The 17054-nt window shown below is 40.6% G+C and overlaps 1 protein-coding gene and 1 non-coding gene across 2 annotated transcripts in view; both read right to left on the bottom strand.

The window, feature by feature from the left end:
- Positions 1-15186, bottom strand: part of LRRC43 (leucine rich repeat containing 43) — a 35742-nt gene extending 20556 nt beyond the window's left edge. The window contains exons 1-4 of the mRNA XM_051972725.1: positions 14766-15186; positions 5756-6016; positions 2928-3038; positions 704-843 (exon numbers count right to left, since the gene is read on the bottom strand). Coding sequence (XP_051828685.1) covers positions 704-843; positions 2928-3038; positions 5756-6016; positions 14766-14864 — 611 coding nt within the window. The 5' untranslated portion in view covers positions 14865-15186. The remainder of the gene's footprint in view (positions 1-703; positions 844-2927; positions 3039-5755; positions 6017-14765) is intronic.
- Positions 1110-1212, bottom strand: LOC127546030 (U6 spliceosomal RNA). Its single transcript, XR_007949900.1, has one exon. It is a non-coding gene; the product is annotated as a U6 spliceosomal RNA (small nuclear RNA).
- Positions 15187-17054: the final 1868 nt, after the last annotated feature.

The following is a 17054-nucleotide window of genomic DNA, read 5'->3' on the forward strand; positions in this document are numbered from 1 at the left end:
AAGGGGAGAGAAGTGATGGTCAAAGACTGGGATTTGGGCTCACTTGCCATTTTGACTAATTAAAGTTCTTCTCTTCTAAAGAGCTTGGAAATTCAGTTGAACAGGCCTCTATTGAATATGGAGACTGGACTTTCAAGGTCAATCTACTCTTATAAAACAAGCAAAAACCAACTTGCCCGGGTACCTTTTGCGATGATTTTGAAGCACAAGAGGAAAAAACCAAATGGCATTAGACCCTGGAAATTCTACCTAAAGTGAGAGGTCATTATCACACTATTTGGAGAGTGCGTGGCAAGGTACCATGCCCTGGTACTTCTGATTTTCCATGGCTGACCCTCCACAGATCATAAATAAGAGCTGATCCTGTGTAATACAAGCATGAACACAGCGTTCAATAAATAAGGAATATCTCAAATAAATATACGTAATATGTCATAGTATCTTTCCAGGGGAAAAAATAGCAAAGTGCCTGACACGATTAATTGGTTAAAAAAGAATTCATGTTAAATCAGTGATTGCTTTATGCAATTCCCTCATGGATTGGATGAGAAGCTGGTAGCCATAAGCCAACAAGTGGTAACAAAAAGACCCAAATCAAACCCTTTTATCCACCCAGAAAGAAACATCAACCTCTGGCTCCTAATCTTTCCCCTTTCCACCCCAGGCCATCCTCCCTCCCTCCCAATTAAGAGGTCTCAGTTACCAGTAAGTGGCTGTGATATAGTGGCTTTCCAGGTAGCCAAGAAGCCTGTTGTGGCCCACGCCCAAGTGCTGGAGGGCTGGAGGGGGGTGCGAGCACAGACACTGGATACTGGTCATCTGGTTTCCATAGAGCTCCAGAACCTGAGGAGAAGGACAACACAGAGGCAGTGAGCAGAAGGAAAAAGCAAACAGAACTACTTTCCTTCCTTCTCATGATCTGAGGGTTCCTGAACACTGGATTAAGGCTTTAGCACTTCTCAGAGAAGGAGAGCCTCCATGTCTATGGAGATGTATTCTGGTTTCTGTATGGGTTCATGGACATCTGGGAGCCTTTTGTAGGGGAGGGCATTTACAGTTGACATCTCTTTTTTGATCATCCCTTTTTTATTTTTATAAACATTTGTCCTTAAAAATATGGATATTTCATGAATTTGAGTGTCATTCTTGCTCATATTGCTAATATTCTCTGTTTTGTTCCAATTTTAGTATATGTGCTACTGAAGTGAGCACCTGAGGGCCCTTTTCTTAAAGGGACCTTGGTTGTCCACATTCTGGGGAGACCTTCTATACGTACTATCCCGAAGTTTTATTTTAGATATCTCTCTGGAATTGAGAGCAGAGACAGAGGAAGAGAAAAAATGATTCCCTCTTCCTGGAGGGTCAGCACTGGGCCCCTCTCCAGGATAAATCCAAATCTGTGAGAGTCCAGAGTCCCTTCCTTGTTAGGGCCCTTGGTCATGGGATATATTATGTTAATTATGGAACCTAATCCTCCTTTTTTTGTATTATGGTCTCCTTGAAGGAAGGAATGATGTCTTATCTAGAATTTATAGCTCCCCTCAATCCCCATCCCCAGAACCTAGCCTACTTCTCTCTGTAAATTATATCAACTTTTTTTTTTCAGGTTTGAGTCAGATTTTAAGCTTTATTACAAAAATATTTTCCATATACTCTATTTAGCTTGGTGGTCTACAGTATACTATTTTAATTTTCTTTTTTTCTTTTCCTTTTTTGGTAAGGCAGTTGGGTTTAGTGACTTGCCCAGTGTCACACAGCTGGGGTGCACTTAGTGTCTGAGGTCAGATTTGAACTCAGGTCCTCCTGATTTCAGGGCCACTGTTATATCCATCACACCATCTAGCTGTCCCCACTTTTTTTTTTGCCTCTCTAATTTTCTTTATAATTATAGCTTTTTATTTACAAAACATATGCATGGGTAATTTTTCAACATTGATCTTGGCAAAACCTTCTGTTCCAACTTTTCCCCTCCTTCCCTTCACCCTCTCCCCTAGATGACAGGTAGCCCCATACATGTTAAATATGTTAAAGTATATATTAAATACAATATATACATATTTATACAATTGTCTTGCTGCACAAGAAAAATCGTATTTAGAAAGAAGGTAAAAATAAACTGGGAAGAAAAACAAAAATGCAAACAAACAACAACAGAAAGAGCCGGAATGCTATGTTGTGGTCCACACTCATTTCCCAGTGTTCTTTCGTTGGGTGTAGCTGGTTCTGTTCATTACTGATCAATTGAAACCGATTTGGATCCTCTCATTGCCAAAAAGAGCCGCTTCCATCAGAATTGATCCTCATATAGTTAAATAATATCAACTTAATATTTATTGAAGAAATGAAAGTGCCCTAACTCCTCTGTAGCATATCTTACTGGTTGGATGAGAAGGGGGGCATTGTGGGGAAGTCCAATAGGAATTTGGGGAGAAAAGCTCCCTATAGCAAGGTTTAAGAGATTGGCTTTCATTTTTAAGGGAAAACAAAAAAACTGAGGGGTGGGGAGAGAACTGTGGCTATAGGAACATATTTTTGGATTTGAGATAAGGCTGATCTCAGGCAGAATCAAAGGAACAAAAGGATGGGGGGAGTTTAGAAAGGTCTCCAAAGTGGCAGGAGGATGAGAGAGCTCTGCTTCTCTCCTCAAAGTCTCTCCACCAGGCTCTGGCTCAGCTCTTACCCAGCATGTTGCAGAACTGCATTCTTCACTCCCTCTTGGCACTAAGTCAAATATTCTGAGGATTTAGCCTCCAAACTTGAACTTGGGAATGGCTTTTAAAAAGCTCACTTACAGGCTCACTCATTTGAAAAGACCCAGAGATGCCCTGTTGCATTCAGCCCAATGGCATTGGCCGTACCCCTCTGTATGTTTGGGGTTCAGCTTTCCACAGCTCTTTAAGACTGGTGGAAACCCAGCCATTCGTTACCTTAAGAGTTGGGGGCAGATTCATGGGATCTACTTCCTTGATTCGGTTGGCACTCAGTATCAGCTCTTCAAGCTTCTGGAATTTCAGCAGGTCCTCATCAATCAGGGTGACCTAGAAGATAGGGGAGGCCATTGTGTTCCTTTGTTCCCAAAACATAAGTCAGTGCCATCATTTTTTTTAAATTTTAGGCAAAACAACATTCTTGTTCATTTAAATGGAGTTAAGAATATGTTTAAGAAATCTCACTGAACTTTTAATGATCCCAAGCTGCTTCCTGGCATAAAAAAGCTGTCCTTTCAAACATATTCTCCCAGTTTTGACTGTATATGACTATGAATTTTGGAACACCACGAACTCTAAAAAAAAAACTCCAAAGAAATCAGTAGCGCCAGATTGACAAGGGACACATGGAGGGCGAAAGTCGGCTGTAGTGTATTTGCAGGGATAGCCAATGTTTAAGAAGAGGTACACGAGGCGTAATTTGGGAAATGTATGATCTGAAAAAATGGTGGGAAGGATGCTGTAGTGAGAGCAAGGGATTCCCCCCTAATGTTATACGAACCCCCTCAAAATGCCAAACAACATAGATGAAGCCCTCAACACAATAGTATATCCTCTGGACAGGAGTTCCCAATTTGGGAGCTGTGAATATCTTTTCTTTTCTTTTTCTTTTTTTTTTTTTTTACTATTTTGACAACTGTATTTCAATATAATTTGTTTCCTTTGTAATCTTATATGCTTTATTATATGCATTTAAAAACATGATTCTGAGAACTATGCCATGGATTTCCCTAGATACTGTTGTAGGAAATCATGACACAATATAGATTCCAGTCTTGCTCTGGGAGCTATGGGAAAACAAATACAAGAACAAGAAGGTACAGAAGAATCATGATCTATCCCAACAGAGGGAATCCCAGCTCAAAGAGTCCACTGGTATGTGGTCATGAAGAAACCATATTGTACAATGAAAGGTTCTCTGAAATAAAGGGCCTTCAAGCCCTGACTCACATGCACAGTAACTCATGTATGATCTTGGGCAAGATTATATATATATATATATTCTATATATTTGGGCCTCATTTGTAAAAGGAAAAAGTTGATTAGATTAGAGGTTCTTCACCCTGGTGAATCCTATACAATCATATATATATATATATATATATACAATATATATATATATACATATATATATACTATACATATATATATATACTATACAATATATATATATATATTATATATATATATATATATATATACACCAAGTTCATAGAGCCCCTGAAATCTATTTGGAATCTCTGGACTCAGTAATCTTAGGATTCTCTTCTTCTTCTTCTTCTTCTTCTTCTTTTTTTTTTTGCTGAGGCAATTGGGGTTAAGTGACTTGCCCCGGATCACACAGCCAGGAAGTGTCTGAGATCAGATTTGAACTCAGGTCCCTTCTGACTTCAGGGCCAGGGCTCTCTCCATTGTACCACTTAGCTGCCCTATTAAGATTCTCTTCCATAATTCTACAACTTTCCCCCAGCAACACTTCCTCAGAGCTTTAGTTTCTTACAAGTCCATCAGCTGCCATCTGTTTTGTGCATCTTCTCTGTACATGTTCTTTTATCTTTACGTATTTTTTGCCTCTCATTAGGCTGACAAGTACCTTGCAGGCACTTTGTCTTATTTTTCTCTCTCCAGTCCTATGTGAAGTATAATTACATAAAGTGAAGACTTTAGTCTCATTTACTAACAGGGCCTATATATGTCATATGCACACTTATGCCCAAACTAACAAATTTCAGGGGATGGGTGGATTGGGGGGAGGGAGGAGAGCCTCCTGGGTGAGTAGGTAGGTGGTGGCTATGCTGATTCTCCCCAGGACTAGTACTGATTTAGGTTTTCCTAGCTGCCTTTTCAAAAAAGATTATATCATCAATTTTACAAAAAATAAACCATTTTGAAAACTTATAAAGTGGTGAAAATAACACAAATAGAACCTGAACAACATACAGTTTTACCTTGGCATTCAGCTGCTTTGTAACTCATTGGATTCGATATATATATATATATATTTAGTTTATTTATTTTTAATACACATTGTTATGTCGGGAGAGAAAAATCAGAGCAAATGGGAAAAACCATGGGAGAGATAAAAAAAAACAGAAAAAAGAAGTAAACACAGCATGTGTCTAGCTAGATGCCTTAAAAAAAATCCCCTTGATTCAGAAACAAAATAAAGATGAGCCATTAATTTAATTCTTGGCCACTAAAATCTACAAGTTCGACCCTATTTCTACACAACCAGGATGGATTTTTCATTAGTAAGTGTGAAAAATGACCCCATTCCCTCGAGGTTGAGCCACATAAACTAGGATTATTGATAGGATGGGTGGGGAAGGAATCCATTGGATGGATGTACAAGTGAATTTCCTCCAAGGATCTAGGGAACAGACTCATGATGGCCAAACCAAGCAAGCAGCCCATTCTTCGGGATAAGTAGGACCAGGTGAACATATGCTCTGACCCTCAAGTGACTTCAAAGGCTACTGAGTCATTTTACATAGGGGGGAACTGAGGCCTGGAGAGAAGTGACCAAAACTCCTTGTCCAGCCTATTATGCTAAGAAAATCCTTCTTACTCAATTTGTCATCAACATTATTTCCCCTCAATCCAAATTTCCCAAGTTCACTATAAAGGCAGAACAGAACTTGATGTTCTATGCTCCCTAGATTCCCCCTTTATTTCTCCTTTCTTTGTCCTTCAAATTACCAATAATATCTGGAAGGAGGACTCCCCATTTGTACTATTAACCTCTATCTGCTGTCTCCAGAACCTACCCCCTTGTCCACTACTCGGAGAGATGTGAAATAGGAGAACAAGAAGTCATCTTCGATGATGAGGGGGTTGTGGATGGCAAGCTCTCTCAGGTATTGGTCTTCCGTGGTTGCATCCTTGAGTTGAGCCCAGGGAGACTTTGGACTTTGTACCAGCCTCAACAGGGCATCTATGGTCTCCTCTTGAGGGGGAACATCATCTGGCATTTTAGGAATTAAACCTTTCCACGATTTCAAGTTTTGAGAGGAAAAACGAGTTCTGTTCTATAGTAGAAAAAGGAGAGTTCATATAAGTTTAAACTGATAATTGACAATATCCATTCATGCAACGAGTACCTCCTAGGAATCTAACGTGGGAGCAAAGGCCTTTTGCTAAGTAGAGTAATATGGTTCCTGCCGTCAAGGAGCTTAAAGTCTAGGAAGTAAGAAAGTCATATTCCTTAATGAGTCTAAATAAAAAATCAGAAGAGTTCAACTTAGGTATAGAGTCTAGAAAAGTAAATACCAAGTGATATCAGAAAGGAGAGAGCACAAATGACTGAGGATGCCCAGAAAGGCTTGCTATTGGAGGTGACTTCTGAATAAAGCTTTTTTTTTTTTTTTTAAGAAATTAGGGATCTTATGAAGCTGAGGGGAAAAGACAGAGGGGAATTTCAGATGCAGGAGCTAGTACATAGTGTTCATGACGAATGTGAGAGGAGGGGAAAAGTCTGAGAAGTGTTTGGGAGTCAATTGGAGATGAGCTTGAAATCCCCAATTGAAAAACCTGCCCTACAAGCAACAGGAAACCGTTGGCCAAACAACTTTTGTTTGTTGGATTTTGGGGACCAAAATCCCATCTTGGGTAAGATGGGAAACTATTTCCTTTTCTAGCTCATTTTACAGATGAGGAAACTGAGGCAAACAAGGTTAAACGACTTGTCTAGGGTCACACAGCTAGTAAGTGTCTCAGGCCGGATCTAACTTTGCATGCAATTATCTACTGTACCACCTGTCACATAGCAATAGCTGCTAATTATTTCAAACAATCAATTAGAAATGATAAATGTTCAATGATCCTCATTTATCTTTGTATTTCTGTCAATGCTTGACACACAATCAGGGTTTAATGTTTGTTGATTACTTCTGTTGATACCAAGAATAGATTCTTGATAAATGTTTGTAAAATTGAATATACGGACACCCTTATTTGAAGCGGGTGAACAAAACTATAAGTTCTATGTATATAGTACTATATAGTACTATGCACTATAAATACATGTACACACATACATATATTACTCAACTGAAATTTAAGAAACCAAACAAACATTTTAACAATTGTTATAACAATTCTTCGCCTTTAACCAAGAAATACGGATGAGGTAGATTTTAACATGATAGCAGTTACAAAATTTGGTTTTCTTCTTAAAAACAACTGTTAGCAATAGCAGCCTCCTGGTACTTGTCTCTGAAGATTATCTGGCGAGGAAGACCTCCTATGATCAGTGCAGAATTTTTATCTGCGCATTTTGTAGGTGGTTTACAAAATGAAACAAGATAGGATAATTTTAAAAAATGAGAAAAGCATTCTTAGCGGCACTTTGTGGCAGCAAAGAACTAAATGCAAGTAGATGCTCATCATGGGAAATGGCTAAACAAGTGATATGAGAATATAATGGCATGCCATTGAGCTAGAAAATGCAATGAGTATGATGAATACAGAAAAATATGGGAAGATAGGAACTAATTTTTTTTTAAATGAAGGAAATCAAACCAGGAAAAGAACATAAAGATGAAAGAACAATAGCAACAAAAGAAATTGGATGGTATCTAATGATGACCAAGTTTGTTCCTGAAAAAGGAATCAGAAAATGCATCCCCTTTCTTCAAAGCAGAGATGGTGGGCTATGGATGTGGAACACTGTATACACTGTCATAATTGACTATGGTTTTGCTTACTTTTGCTCAATAGTTTTGCTGTAAGGGATAGCTCTCTGAATAAGAGAAAGGGAAGGGATAATACCGGAAGAGAAGGTGATGCAAAAGACATTAAATTTAAATAGAAAATTAAAAGACATATTTAATGGAGATGTATACAGAATGTTGCTTGCATAGTGAGATAACAGGATGTCAAGAGAGTCATCTCATCCTGGAGTTTCACTTCATCCTTTTTTCTTTGTTACAAGAGGGGAGCTAGGGGGAGGTTCTATCAAAAAGTGAGTCTGGGGGCAGGAAAACCTGGATCTGACTTCAGACATTTGACAGTTACTAGTTGCGTGACCCTGGCCAAGTCACTCAATCCTGATTGCTTCCTCCAAAAAGCAACTCTGGTAATTAAAAAGGTAGCAATAAAACAAAAAAGGTAAAAAAAAAAAAAGGATAGAAAATATTCATTATCCTTTATGTTAGCAAAGCATTGGAACTCCAATAGATGCCCATCAATTGGGGAATGGCAAAATAAATTGTAGTATAATTAATATAATATTATTGTGCCATCAGAAATTACACATATGGAGAATTCAGAAAAGCATGAGGAAACGTACATGACATGACAAAGAGGAAAGTAATTAAAACCAAGAAAGTAATGCTCACATTGATGTAAATGGAAAAAATTACCAACAGGCACAAAACTGAATATCATATGTCATTATAATGACTCAGCTTGATCTAGTAGAAGAGTTAAGAAAAAGCATTTCCTCCCTTGCAGAGATATGGAGCATCACCTGAGCTGCCTTATAAGGGTTGATTTTGTGGAGCTGTCTTTTTTTCCCTTTTGTATTCTTCAGTACAAGGGAGAGATTTATGAGTAAAAAAGAAAGGACGGATATATGAAAAAATGAAGTTGATATAAAACCAAAAGAAAACAGTAAACTATGATTTAAGGAAAATAAGAGCAAGAAAATCAATAGTCGGTTGAGATTGATTGAGCACCACATGGGAGTCAAGCAGTTTGTCGATTACCTGGGAAAATGCCCAAGAATTAAAAGTCACAATTCCCTCTTTTTGAGGATTTTGCAATTTGGCTAAGAAATACAGGCATGACATAACTACAAAATCAACATTAAATTACTATCTGCAAGCTTCATCATGGCATTGCAGCAATTTCAGAATCTCAAAGCCCTAGCCTAATTCTACCAAGCTGAAAAAAAGCTTTGGCTATGACTGTGTGACTTTTCAGAACCAGTGGGGGTGTTTACTGAGAATCAGTCTAGCTAAATCTAAAGAGGTTCATCATCAGATGGATGGATGGGGATAACAGATTTTTGGGGAGGCCACATTTGCCAGCTACTAAATGCCATCCACTAAAAAGAAGATTGCTATCTGAATTGGGAAATCACACAGAGCCCCAACAAAAACACAGATTTTTGACATATTGAAGTTAGGGAACATATGAATGAGCCCCAAATGATTCCATAAATGGAAAAAGAATTAACTTTCAGTTCCAAGCATGCATCGGTCCTATAAAACTCACTATTTTCAAAGTATTCAACAAATCAATGCAGAAAGGGTTGGGCCTGTTTTCCTGAGCCTGCAAAAGAACTATACAGTGCTATCGTATCTGGAATCTCCCAATTCTCACCTATTGGGATTGGGAGCATTTCAAAATTATTTCAACAGACTTTCAAAGAAATTTTCTACGATAGAGCCAAGTTGGTAGAGTAGCTTTTATGTCACTCTCCCAAAACTCTTTCAAACAGATCTAGAAAGACTGAATCCTGATGGGGAAATTCAGAAGGGAAAAACTCACAGTAAGTCATTTTTCCAACCCAGGCTAGCATAATAAGGCAGAGAGAGGACAGGGTCTGGCCATAAGCAGCTATGCAGAGCATTTCAGCACCCACCAAGACGCTCTTTACTAAAGAGGTCCTAAATCTCTATCAGAAACTCAAAGCCATCTGGCAAATTCATTTACTACTCAGTTCTAGGTCACTCCAGGGGGGACTGAAGGAGGGGCTTATATATCAAAGGGTGCTGTCCAGAAATAGTCAGAAATCATATTAAAGGAAGCAAGAAAGGGCAGTGTGGCTCAGACCCCAGGAACAGAGTGTTGTCTCACTTCCAGTTTCTAGCCTAATCTGAAGCCTGAAGAGGAATAATCCGAGTGGGAATCTCTGACCAAAGAGAACCTGGAGAACATCCCAGTTGGCCAGTGATGCTACAACAGACCCAAACTCAACTTAGAAACTTGGGAGAAAAGCATTTACCCAACTACTTTGGGAGCATTGAAAATTTGCAGGTCCCCTGCCTTGAAGATGCCCCTGAGATCTCAGAATAACACAATATTCAGTATTCTGAGACAGCAGAGATGCAGAGATGCTCAACACATAAATCCAGAAGAAAAGAATGACTTCAAAACAGCTATAAATAAATCTTTAAAGAAAAACACAACTCTGGTACTAACTTTAGTAGCATTACTGGAATTGTTGAAGCAAAAAGTTAAAAATGAAATTATAATGTTTTTACAAGTGAAAATAGAGTGCTAGAAGGAAAAAATGGGGGGGGGAAATGAAAACTATGGAAGAAAGAATTGGGAAGAGAATAAAAAGGTACCAATCAAAAGGTTGCCCAAAGGGACTGGCTATGTAATGGAGATTGATGTCACGTAACTTCTATAACATTCAATTAATGGGGAATCAGGGGAGGAACTTGTGCTTCAAGATAGGAAATAAAATGCTGCTTTTGGAGTCTCAAAAGTGTGTCTAGACACCCATTCTTGCAAGAATGTAAAATAAATCTTTCCTGCATTCATCAGTGAGTCAGTGGAGTTCTTGGTAAGATATTTTGTTTCTTACATTTGTATATCTCTTTCCCCTTCTCCTTTATTCCTCTATTATCTACTCTATCAAGAATTCAATTCAAAAAACTTTTATTAAATGCCTATTACATGCCAGTGATGAGAGATAAAATGATAAAAAGGCACAGTCCTACGCTCAAAAAAACGCATAGTCTAGTAGAATCCACTTGAGTAAAAATTTTTAAAAAGCATTATAAGCAAAAAAAAAAAAAAAAAAAAAGATTGCCCAAACAACAAACTCCCTGAAAAATTCAATGTGCCAAAAAGGAGCCAATGACTCCATGAGACAAGAAATGTTAAAATCAAAAGACTAATAGAAATAAAGTATCTTATAGCAGCAAAAAAACAAAACAAAACAAAACAAAAATCCTTACTAGACTTGGAAAACAGATCAAGGAGAAAAAATGTAATAATAATTAGACTACATAAATGCCATGACCAGAAAAAGAACCTAGACATCATATTTCAAGAAATCCTAAAAGAAAACTGACCAGATTTCTTAAAACTACAGGGCAAAGTAGAAATGGAAACAATCCATAGATCACTTCTTAAAACAAACCACAAACTCCCAGGAACACTATAAGCAAAATTCAGAGCTTCCAGGTCAAAGAAAAATTACTGCAAACAGCAAAAAAAGAAAAAAAATTCAAGCACCAAAAAAGTCACACTTAGGATTACACATGATTTAGCTGCTACCACTATAAAGGAAGAGAGAATCTTGAATAACATTCTAGAAGGTGAATGAAATAGGCTTACAATTAAGAATAACTTATCAAGAAAAACTAAATATAATGCTACAGAGTAGAAAATAAATAAATCTATAATCAAATTGTGAACTTCAGGGGCTGCTAGATGATGCTGTGGATCGAGCATTGTCCCTGGAGTCAGAAGAACCTGAGTTCAAATTCAGTCTCAGAAAATTTATTTTATCACTTTATCTTTGTGACCCTGGACACTGAACTCCAATAATCTCACCAAAAAAAAAAAAAAAAAAAGAAGGAAGAGAAGGAGAAGAAGAAGGAGAAGGAAGAAGAAGAAGAAGGAGGAGGAGGAGGAGGAGGAGGAGGAGGAGTAAGAGGAGGAGGAGGAGGAGAAGGAGAAGGAGAAGGAGGAGAAGAAGAAAAGTAGGAGAAGAAGAAGAAGAAGAAAAGTAGGAGGAGAAGAAGAACAAGAAAAGAAGGAGAAAAAGAAGAAGAAGAAGAAGAAGAAGAAGAAGAAGAAGAAGAAGAAGAAGAAGAAGAAGAAGAAGAAGAAGAAGAAGAAGAAAAGTAGTGGACATTTTCCCCCAATGACTATGGATAGTTTTAATTTCTTTATCTGAAAACTGCCTGTTCATATATTTTGATCATTTATCAATTGAGGAATGATTTGCACTCATATAAATTTGAATTACCGTATAGTTGAGAAATGAGGCCACTTTTATCAGAGAAACTTACTATAAGATTCCCCCCTCCTTCCCCGCTCCAGTTTCCTGTTTTCCTTCTAATCTTGGCTGCGTTGGCAAAAACTTTAAAAATTTGTTGTAATCAAAATTATCCATTTTACACCTGTAATACTTTCTATTTTTGTTTGATCATAAATTCTTCCCGTATCCACAAATCTAACAAGTAGACCATTCCATGCTCCCCTCATTTGCTTATGGTATCATCTTTTACATCCAAATCAGCTACTCATTTTAACCTACTAGAATTTTGTTTTTATAAAGTTTGTGTGTGTTAATGACGTTTATGTTACAATCCTGTTCAAAGTGCACCCCAATATGAACAGACAATTTTCAGATGATGAAATTAAAACTATTACCACTCATATGAAAGAGTGTTCCAAATCATTATTGATCAGAGAAACACAAATTAAGACAACTCTGAGATACCACTACACACCTGTCAAATTGGCTAAGATGACAGGAAAAAATAATGATGAATGTTGGAGGGGATGCAGGAAAACTGAGACACTGATGCATTGTTGGTGGAGTTGTGAACAAATCCAACCATTCTGGAGAGCAATCTGGAATTATGCCCAAAAAGTTATCAAACTGTGCATACTCTTTGATCCAGCGGTGTTTCTACTGGGCTTATATCCTAAAGAGATACTAAAGAAGGGAAAGGGACCTGTATGTGCCAAAATGTTTGTGGCAGCCCTGTTTGTAGTGGCTAGAAGCTGGAAAATGAATGGATGCCCATCAATTGGAGAATGGCTGGGTAAATTGTGGTATATGAACGTTATGGAATATTATTGTTCTGTAAGAAATGACCAGCAGGATGAATACAGACTTACATGAACTGATGCTAAGTGAAATGAGCAGAACCAGGAGATCATTATACACTTCGACAACGATATTTGTATGAGGATGTATTCTGATGGAAATGGATTTCTTTGACAAAGAGACCTAACTGAGTTTCAATGGATAAATGATGGACAGAAACAGCTACACCCAAAGAAAGAACACTGAGAAACGAATGTGAACTATTTGCATTTTTGTTTTTCTTCTTGGGTTATTTTTACCTTCTGAATCCAATTCTCCCTGTGCAACAAGAGAACTGTTTGGTTCTGCAAACATATATTGTATCTAGGATATACTGCAACATATCTAACATATATAGGACTGCTTGCCATCTAAGGTAGGGGGTGGAGGGAGGGAGGGGAAAAATCGGAACAGAAACAAGTGCAAGGGATAATGTTGTAAAAAAATCACCCTGGCATGGATTCTGTCAATATAAAGTTATTATTAAATAAAATAAAATAAAATATTTAAAAAAAAATTTTTTTAAGTGCACCCCAAAACTATAAAGGAAATGATATAATTATGATTATGAACACACTATTACAATTATATCATTCTGTTATATGTGATACATACGACAATATTGACATGATTATGAAATGATATATAAAGGAGTTAGAAATTTCTATAGTAATATTATAGCTTTTAAAAATAAAACAAAAAACCTCAATTTCTATCTCTTAGAATCCCCAGCTCCTGAGATTAGAAACTTTGAGTAGAGAGTAGAAACAGCACAGTGTTTAACAAAGCACAGAGCTTGTATTAATGATAAAATTTACAGATATTTATAAATGATAAATAAATAGCTAGCAAGCTTTGCACTGAGTCTAGGAGCCCACTCTTGGGAGTTACAAACTTTATCCTTTATCCAGGCTCACCTGGAGCCCCCCTTCTTAGATCTACAAATTTTATACTGAGGTCACTAGAGCTAAGAACCCTTTCCCAAGACCCTTTTCCCCAGGGCAGGAAGCTCTATCCTGGCCCCTGGTCTCTTACACTCCACTTTTTTTCCTTTGTTTTATAAAACAATTTTGGAGTACAGACCAAACTGTGTACTGGAAGCTGAGAGTCCTCGCCTAGAGTTACAAACTCTGTTTTACAAGCTCTTCTCAGGGGATTATGAGCTTTGAACAGGGCAGAGAACCTTTCATTGGCCCTAGGAGCTCTTTGCCAAGGTTGGTTACCCTATATCATGGTTACAAGTGCTACACTTTTCTCGGGTGCAAGCTCTGTACAGGGTGAGGAAGGCTGCAGATGGTGGGGGACAGTAGCCCCTCTTCCAGAGTCGCAAACTCCCTTTTAGATTACAGAGTCCCTTTATAAAAATAATCCTTTGAGGTAGAGGTGGGAGACGGAGTGACAAGGTCTCTCGATACCAAGGCTAAAGACCCTTTCTTCATAAGCCCTGGAGCAATCATCTGGAGCCTTGCAAATGCTGAGGGAAGCCTTTTCTTGGCCCCCAGAGCTCTCCAATGTCATAGGAGGGAGTCGTTTACTCTGGCTACAAATTCTGTCCTGGGGCCAGAGTCCTTCCATCGCGTTACAAGCTTTGACCTGTCCCCGGGAGCTGTCCCACAGTGGGGGAGGGGAAGAAGGGGGAGAGGGGCGGGGGTGGTTCCACACTTTGTCGGGAGCTTGGGGGTCTTTTCCTACCCAGGGCTGCCAGTTCATGGCGGAAGCTGACAGCCTTTCCCTTGGTGGGGGTTTACCAGCTTCAGAGACCCGTTATCGGGATTATAGGCTCTATCTACCTCTGGTCCAAGAAGACTAGAACCCTGTCCTAGGGGGCTAAATTCTGAGCCCGACCTGGGGGACATTTGGGGAGAGGGACTAAGCTGGGAGTGGGCGGGTATCACTGGCCCACTGCACCCCCCCCTCAGGGGGGAATCTCACTTCTGCCAGGGCGGGGCCCAAGGTCCCCCTCGCTCAAGCCCAACTCCTCTCCCCCGGCTCACCCAGCTGCCCAACCCGCACGGGAACTCGTTCAGACCCAGCTGCCGCAGGTGCTCCTGGAAAGTCTTGCTCACAGTCACAGTCCCCTGCTCTGTCTCCATGATGGGGAGGGGGCACAAGGGCCACAAGGCCCCGTGGGGACTGGGACCTGGAAGGTCGCGCGAGGAGGGGGCGGGACCTCAGTAAAAGGAGGGCGCTAGTCCTTAAAAAGGGGAAGAGAGAGCGAGGTCTTAATGGGGAAGGGGACGAGGTCCAGGGAGGGAAAGAGAGAGAGGCTTAAGGGAGCGGGAAGTAGGAGCCCTAGGTGCGGAAGGGGGTGGGGCGAAAAGCCCACGGGGAAGGGGGCGCGAGGCCTTAAGAGGGACGGGTGTCTGTGGGGGACAGTCTGAGAACAGATACAGGAGCAGAGGTACTGGCGGGAGGGCGTTGCCAGGCAACAGTAAAAGCGTCGCTCATCCCCACCTCCCTTCTGGCCCGCGCTTGCGCAGAAGCTCTGGGGGAGACCACGCTGTGGGATGTCCACAGGATTGGGCAACATCCTCCGGTCCTGGACTTTCGAGGTGGGACCAGGAAGCATGGACCTCTCCCACGTTCTGTCTAGGATCAGAACCGTTCCCAACACACTTGTTAGCTGGGCCAGCCCGGCCAAGTCCCTGCAGTACCCTCAGTTTCCTTACCTGTAAAATGTGGAATGTTTCAGTCATGTCATCATCATCTCCAATCATCAGTTATTAAGTGTCTGCCCTGGGCCACTCTGTCAATAACTATTACAACAACCATTTTATTTATTTGTTTATTTGTTTATTTTTTGCTGAGGCAATTGGGGTTTAGTGACTTGCCCAGGGGTCACACAACCAGGAAGTCTTAAGTGTCTGAGGTCACACACCCAGCTGCCGCGTTTATTTACCATTTATCTTTGTATAGATTTGTTTACTTGCCGTTTCCGTTAGATTGTAAACTCTTTGAGGGCAGGAACCTTCTTTTGCCTTTCTTTGTATCCTCAGTTGTGCTAAGAGCAAATATACAAACAAGATCTATACAGGATAAATGGTAAATAACCAACATTAAGAGTGATTATAGGTGGGATTTAAACTGAGACTTGAAGGAAACCAGGAGGCAGCCACGGGGACAGCGGGAGAGAATGCCCAGAGCTGAGGAATGGAGGGTCTTGTTTGTGAAGTCACCAGTCGGCCAGGCCATTGGACAGAAAAGAATGTGAGGGGAGTAAGATGTAAGGAGACAGGAAATACTTCATCCTAGCATTAGCAGAAAGCTCACATACATAGGAAGTGCAATTTCCCATTTTTCCAACCCCAATAAACCACATTCTTAAATCTTGTTCTTTTTTCCCTAACCCACCCAAAATGCAAGAATCGAACCAGTACATCTAAATCATCAAAAAATCCCATTGGTCATTATATGATTTTCTTTACTGTACAGATGAGGCAAGGGAGGGAATAAGTATTTATATAGCATCTATTATTGTCAGGCACTGTGTTAAGTGGTTTGTTGTTGTTGTTGTTATTTGTTTGTATTGTTTTTTACGCTAAATCGTGAGGATACAAAGATAGGCAAAAACATGGTCTCCACTTCAAGGAGCAAGAGAAGACAATGTATCCGTTCCCCCTGAAAAATAGCTTGTCTGCGAGCAAGACCTGTATGGCAGAAGTGAGGGCTAATCTCAGAGAGAAGGCGCAAGCTGGGGTGTGGAGGGAAAAGGAGGAGAGAAGGAAAAAATAGAACTGGAGAGGCCATGCGGTGGGCACAACTAGGGGGGATGGGGGAGTGGAGGAGGCGCGCGGGATGGGAGGCTGAGGGCAAGGGTGGCCCCGGAAGGGGGGCGGCCTGGGCCCGGGAGGGGGCATAGCGCCTCCCAATGGGGCGTGCGCTCCCCCCAGCCTCCCCCAGCTGCAGTCCGGCCTGGCCAGGCTTGTGTTCGCACGCTAGACCCCCACCCCCTGCAGACGAGCTCAGCCAACGTGCACCGGCGCTGCCGCCTGCTCCAGGGTGTGAAACAAGCGCTCGGGCTCCCCCAAACCAAGAGAGGGAGAAGGCCTCAGCCTGGCCGCAGCGCCCGCAGTGAGAGCCGGGATGCCATCTGCCACGCTGGCGGGTGGCGTTCCATCAGTACCCCGAGAGCCGCGGCGCGCCATCACCATGGGCACTCTCCGGCAGCTGTGGAGGACGAGTTCTGCCCGGGAGGATCCACGGCCAAGCATTGCATGCTGGGACCTCGAGACATCAAGAATCCCTTTCCCTTCGGGTCCTTCACTCGTTTGAGTGCCAAGGAA

Source organism: Antechinus flavipes, chromosome 1, assembly GCF_016432865.1.
Source record: "Antechinus flavipes isolate AdamAnt ecotype Samford, QLD, Australia chromosome 1, AdamAnt_v2, whole genome shotgun sequence".
NCBI lineage: Eukaryota > Metazoa > Chordata > Mammalia > Dasyuromorphia > Dasyuridae > Antechinus > Antechinus flavipes.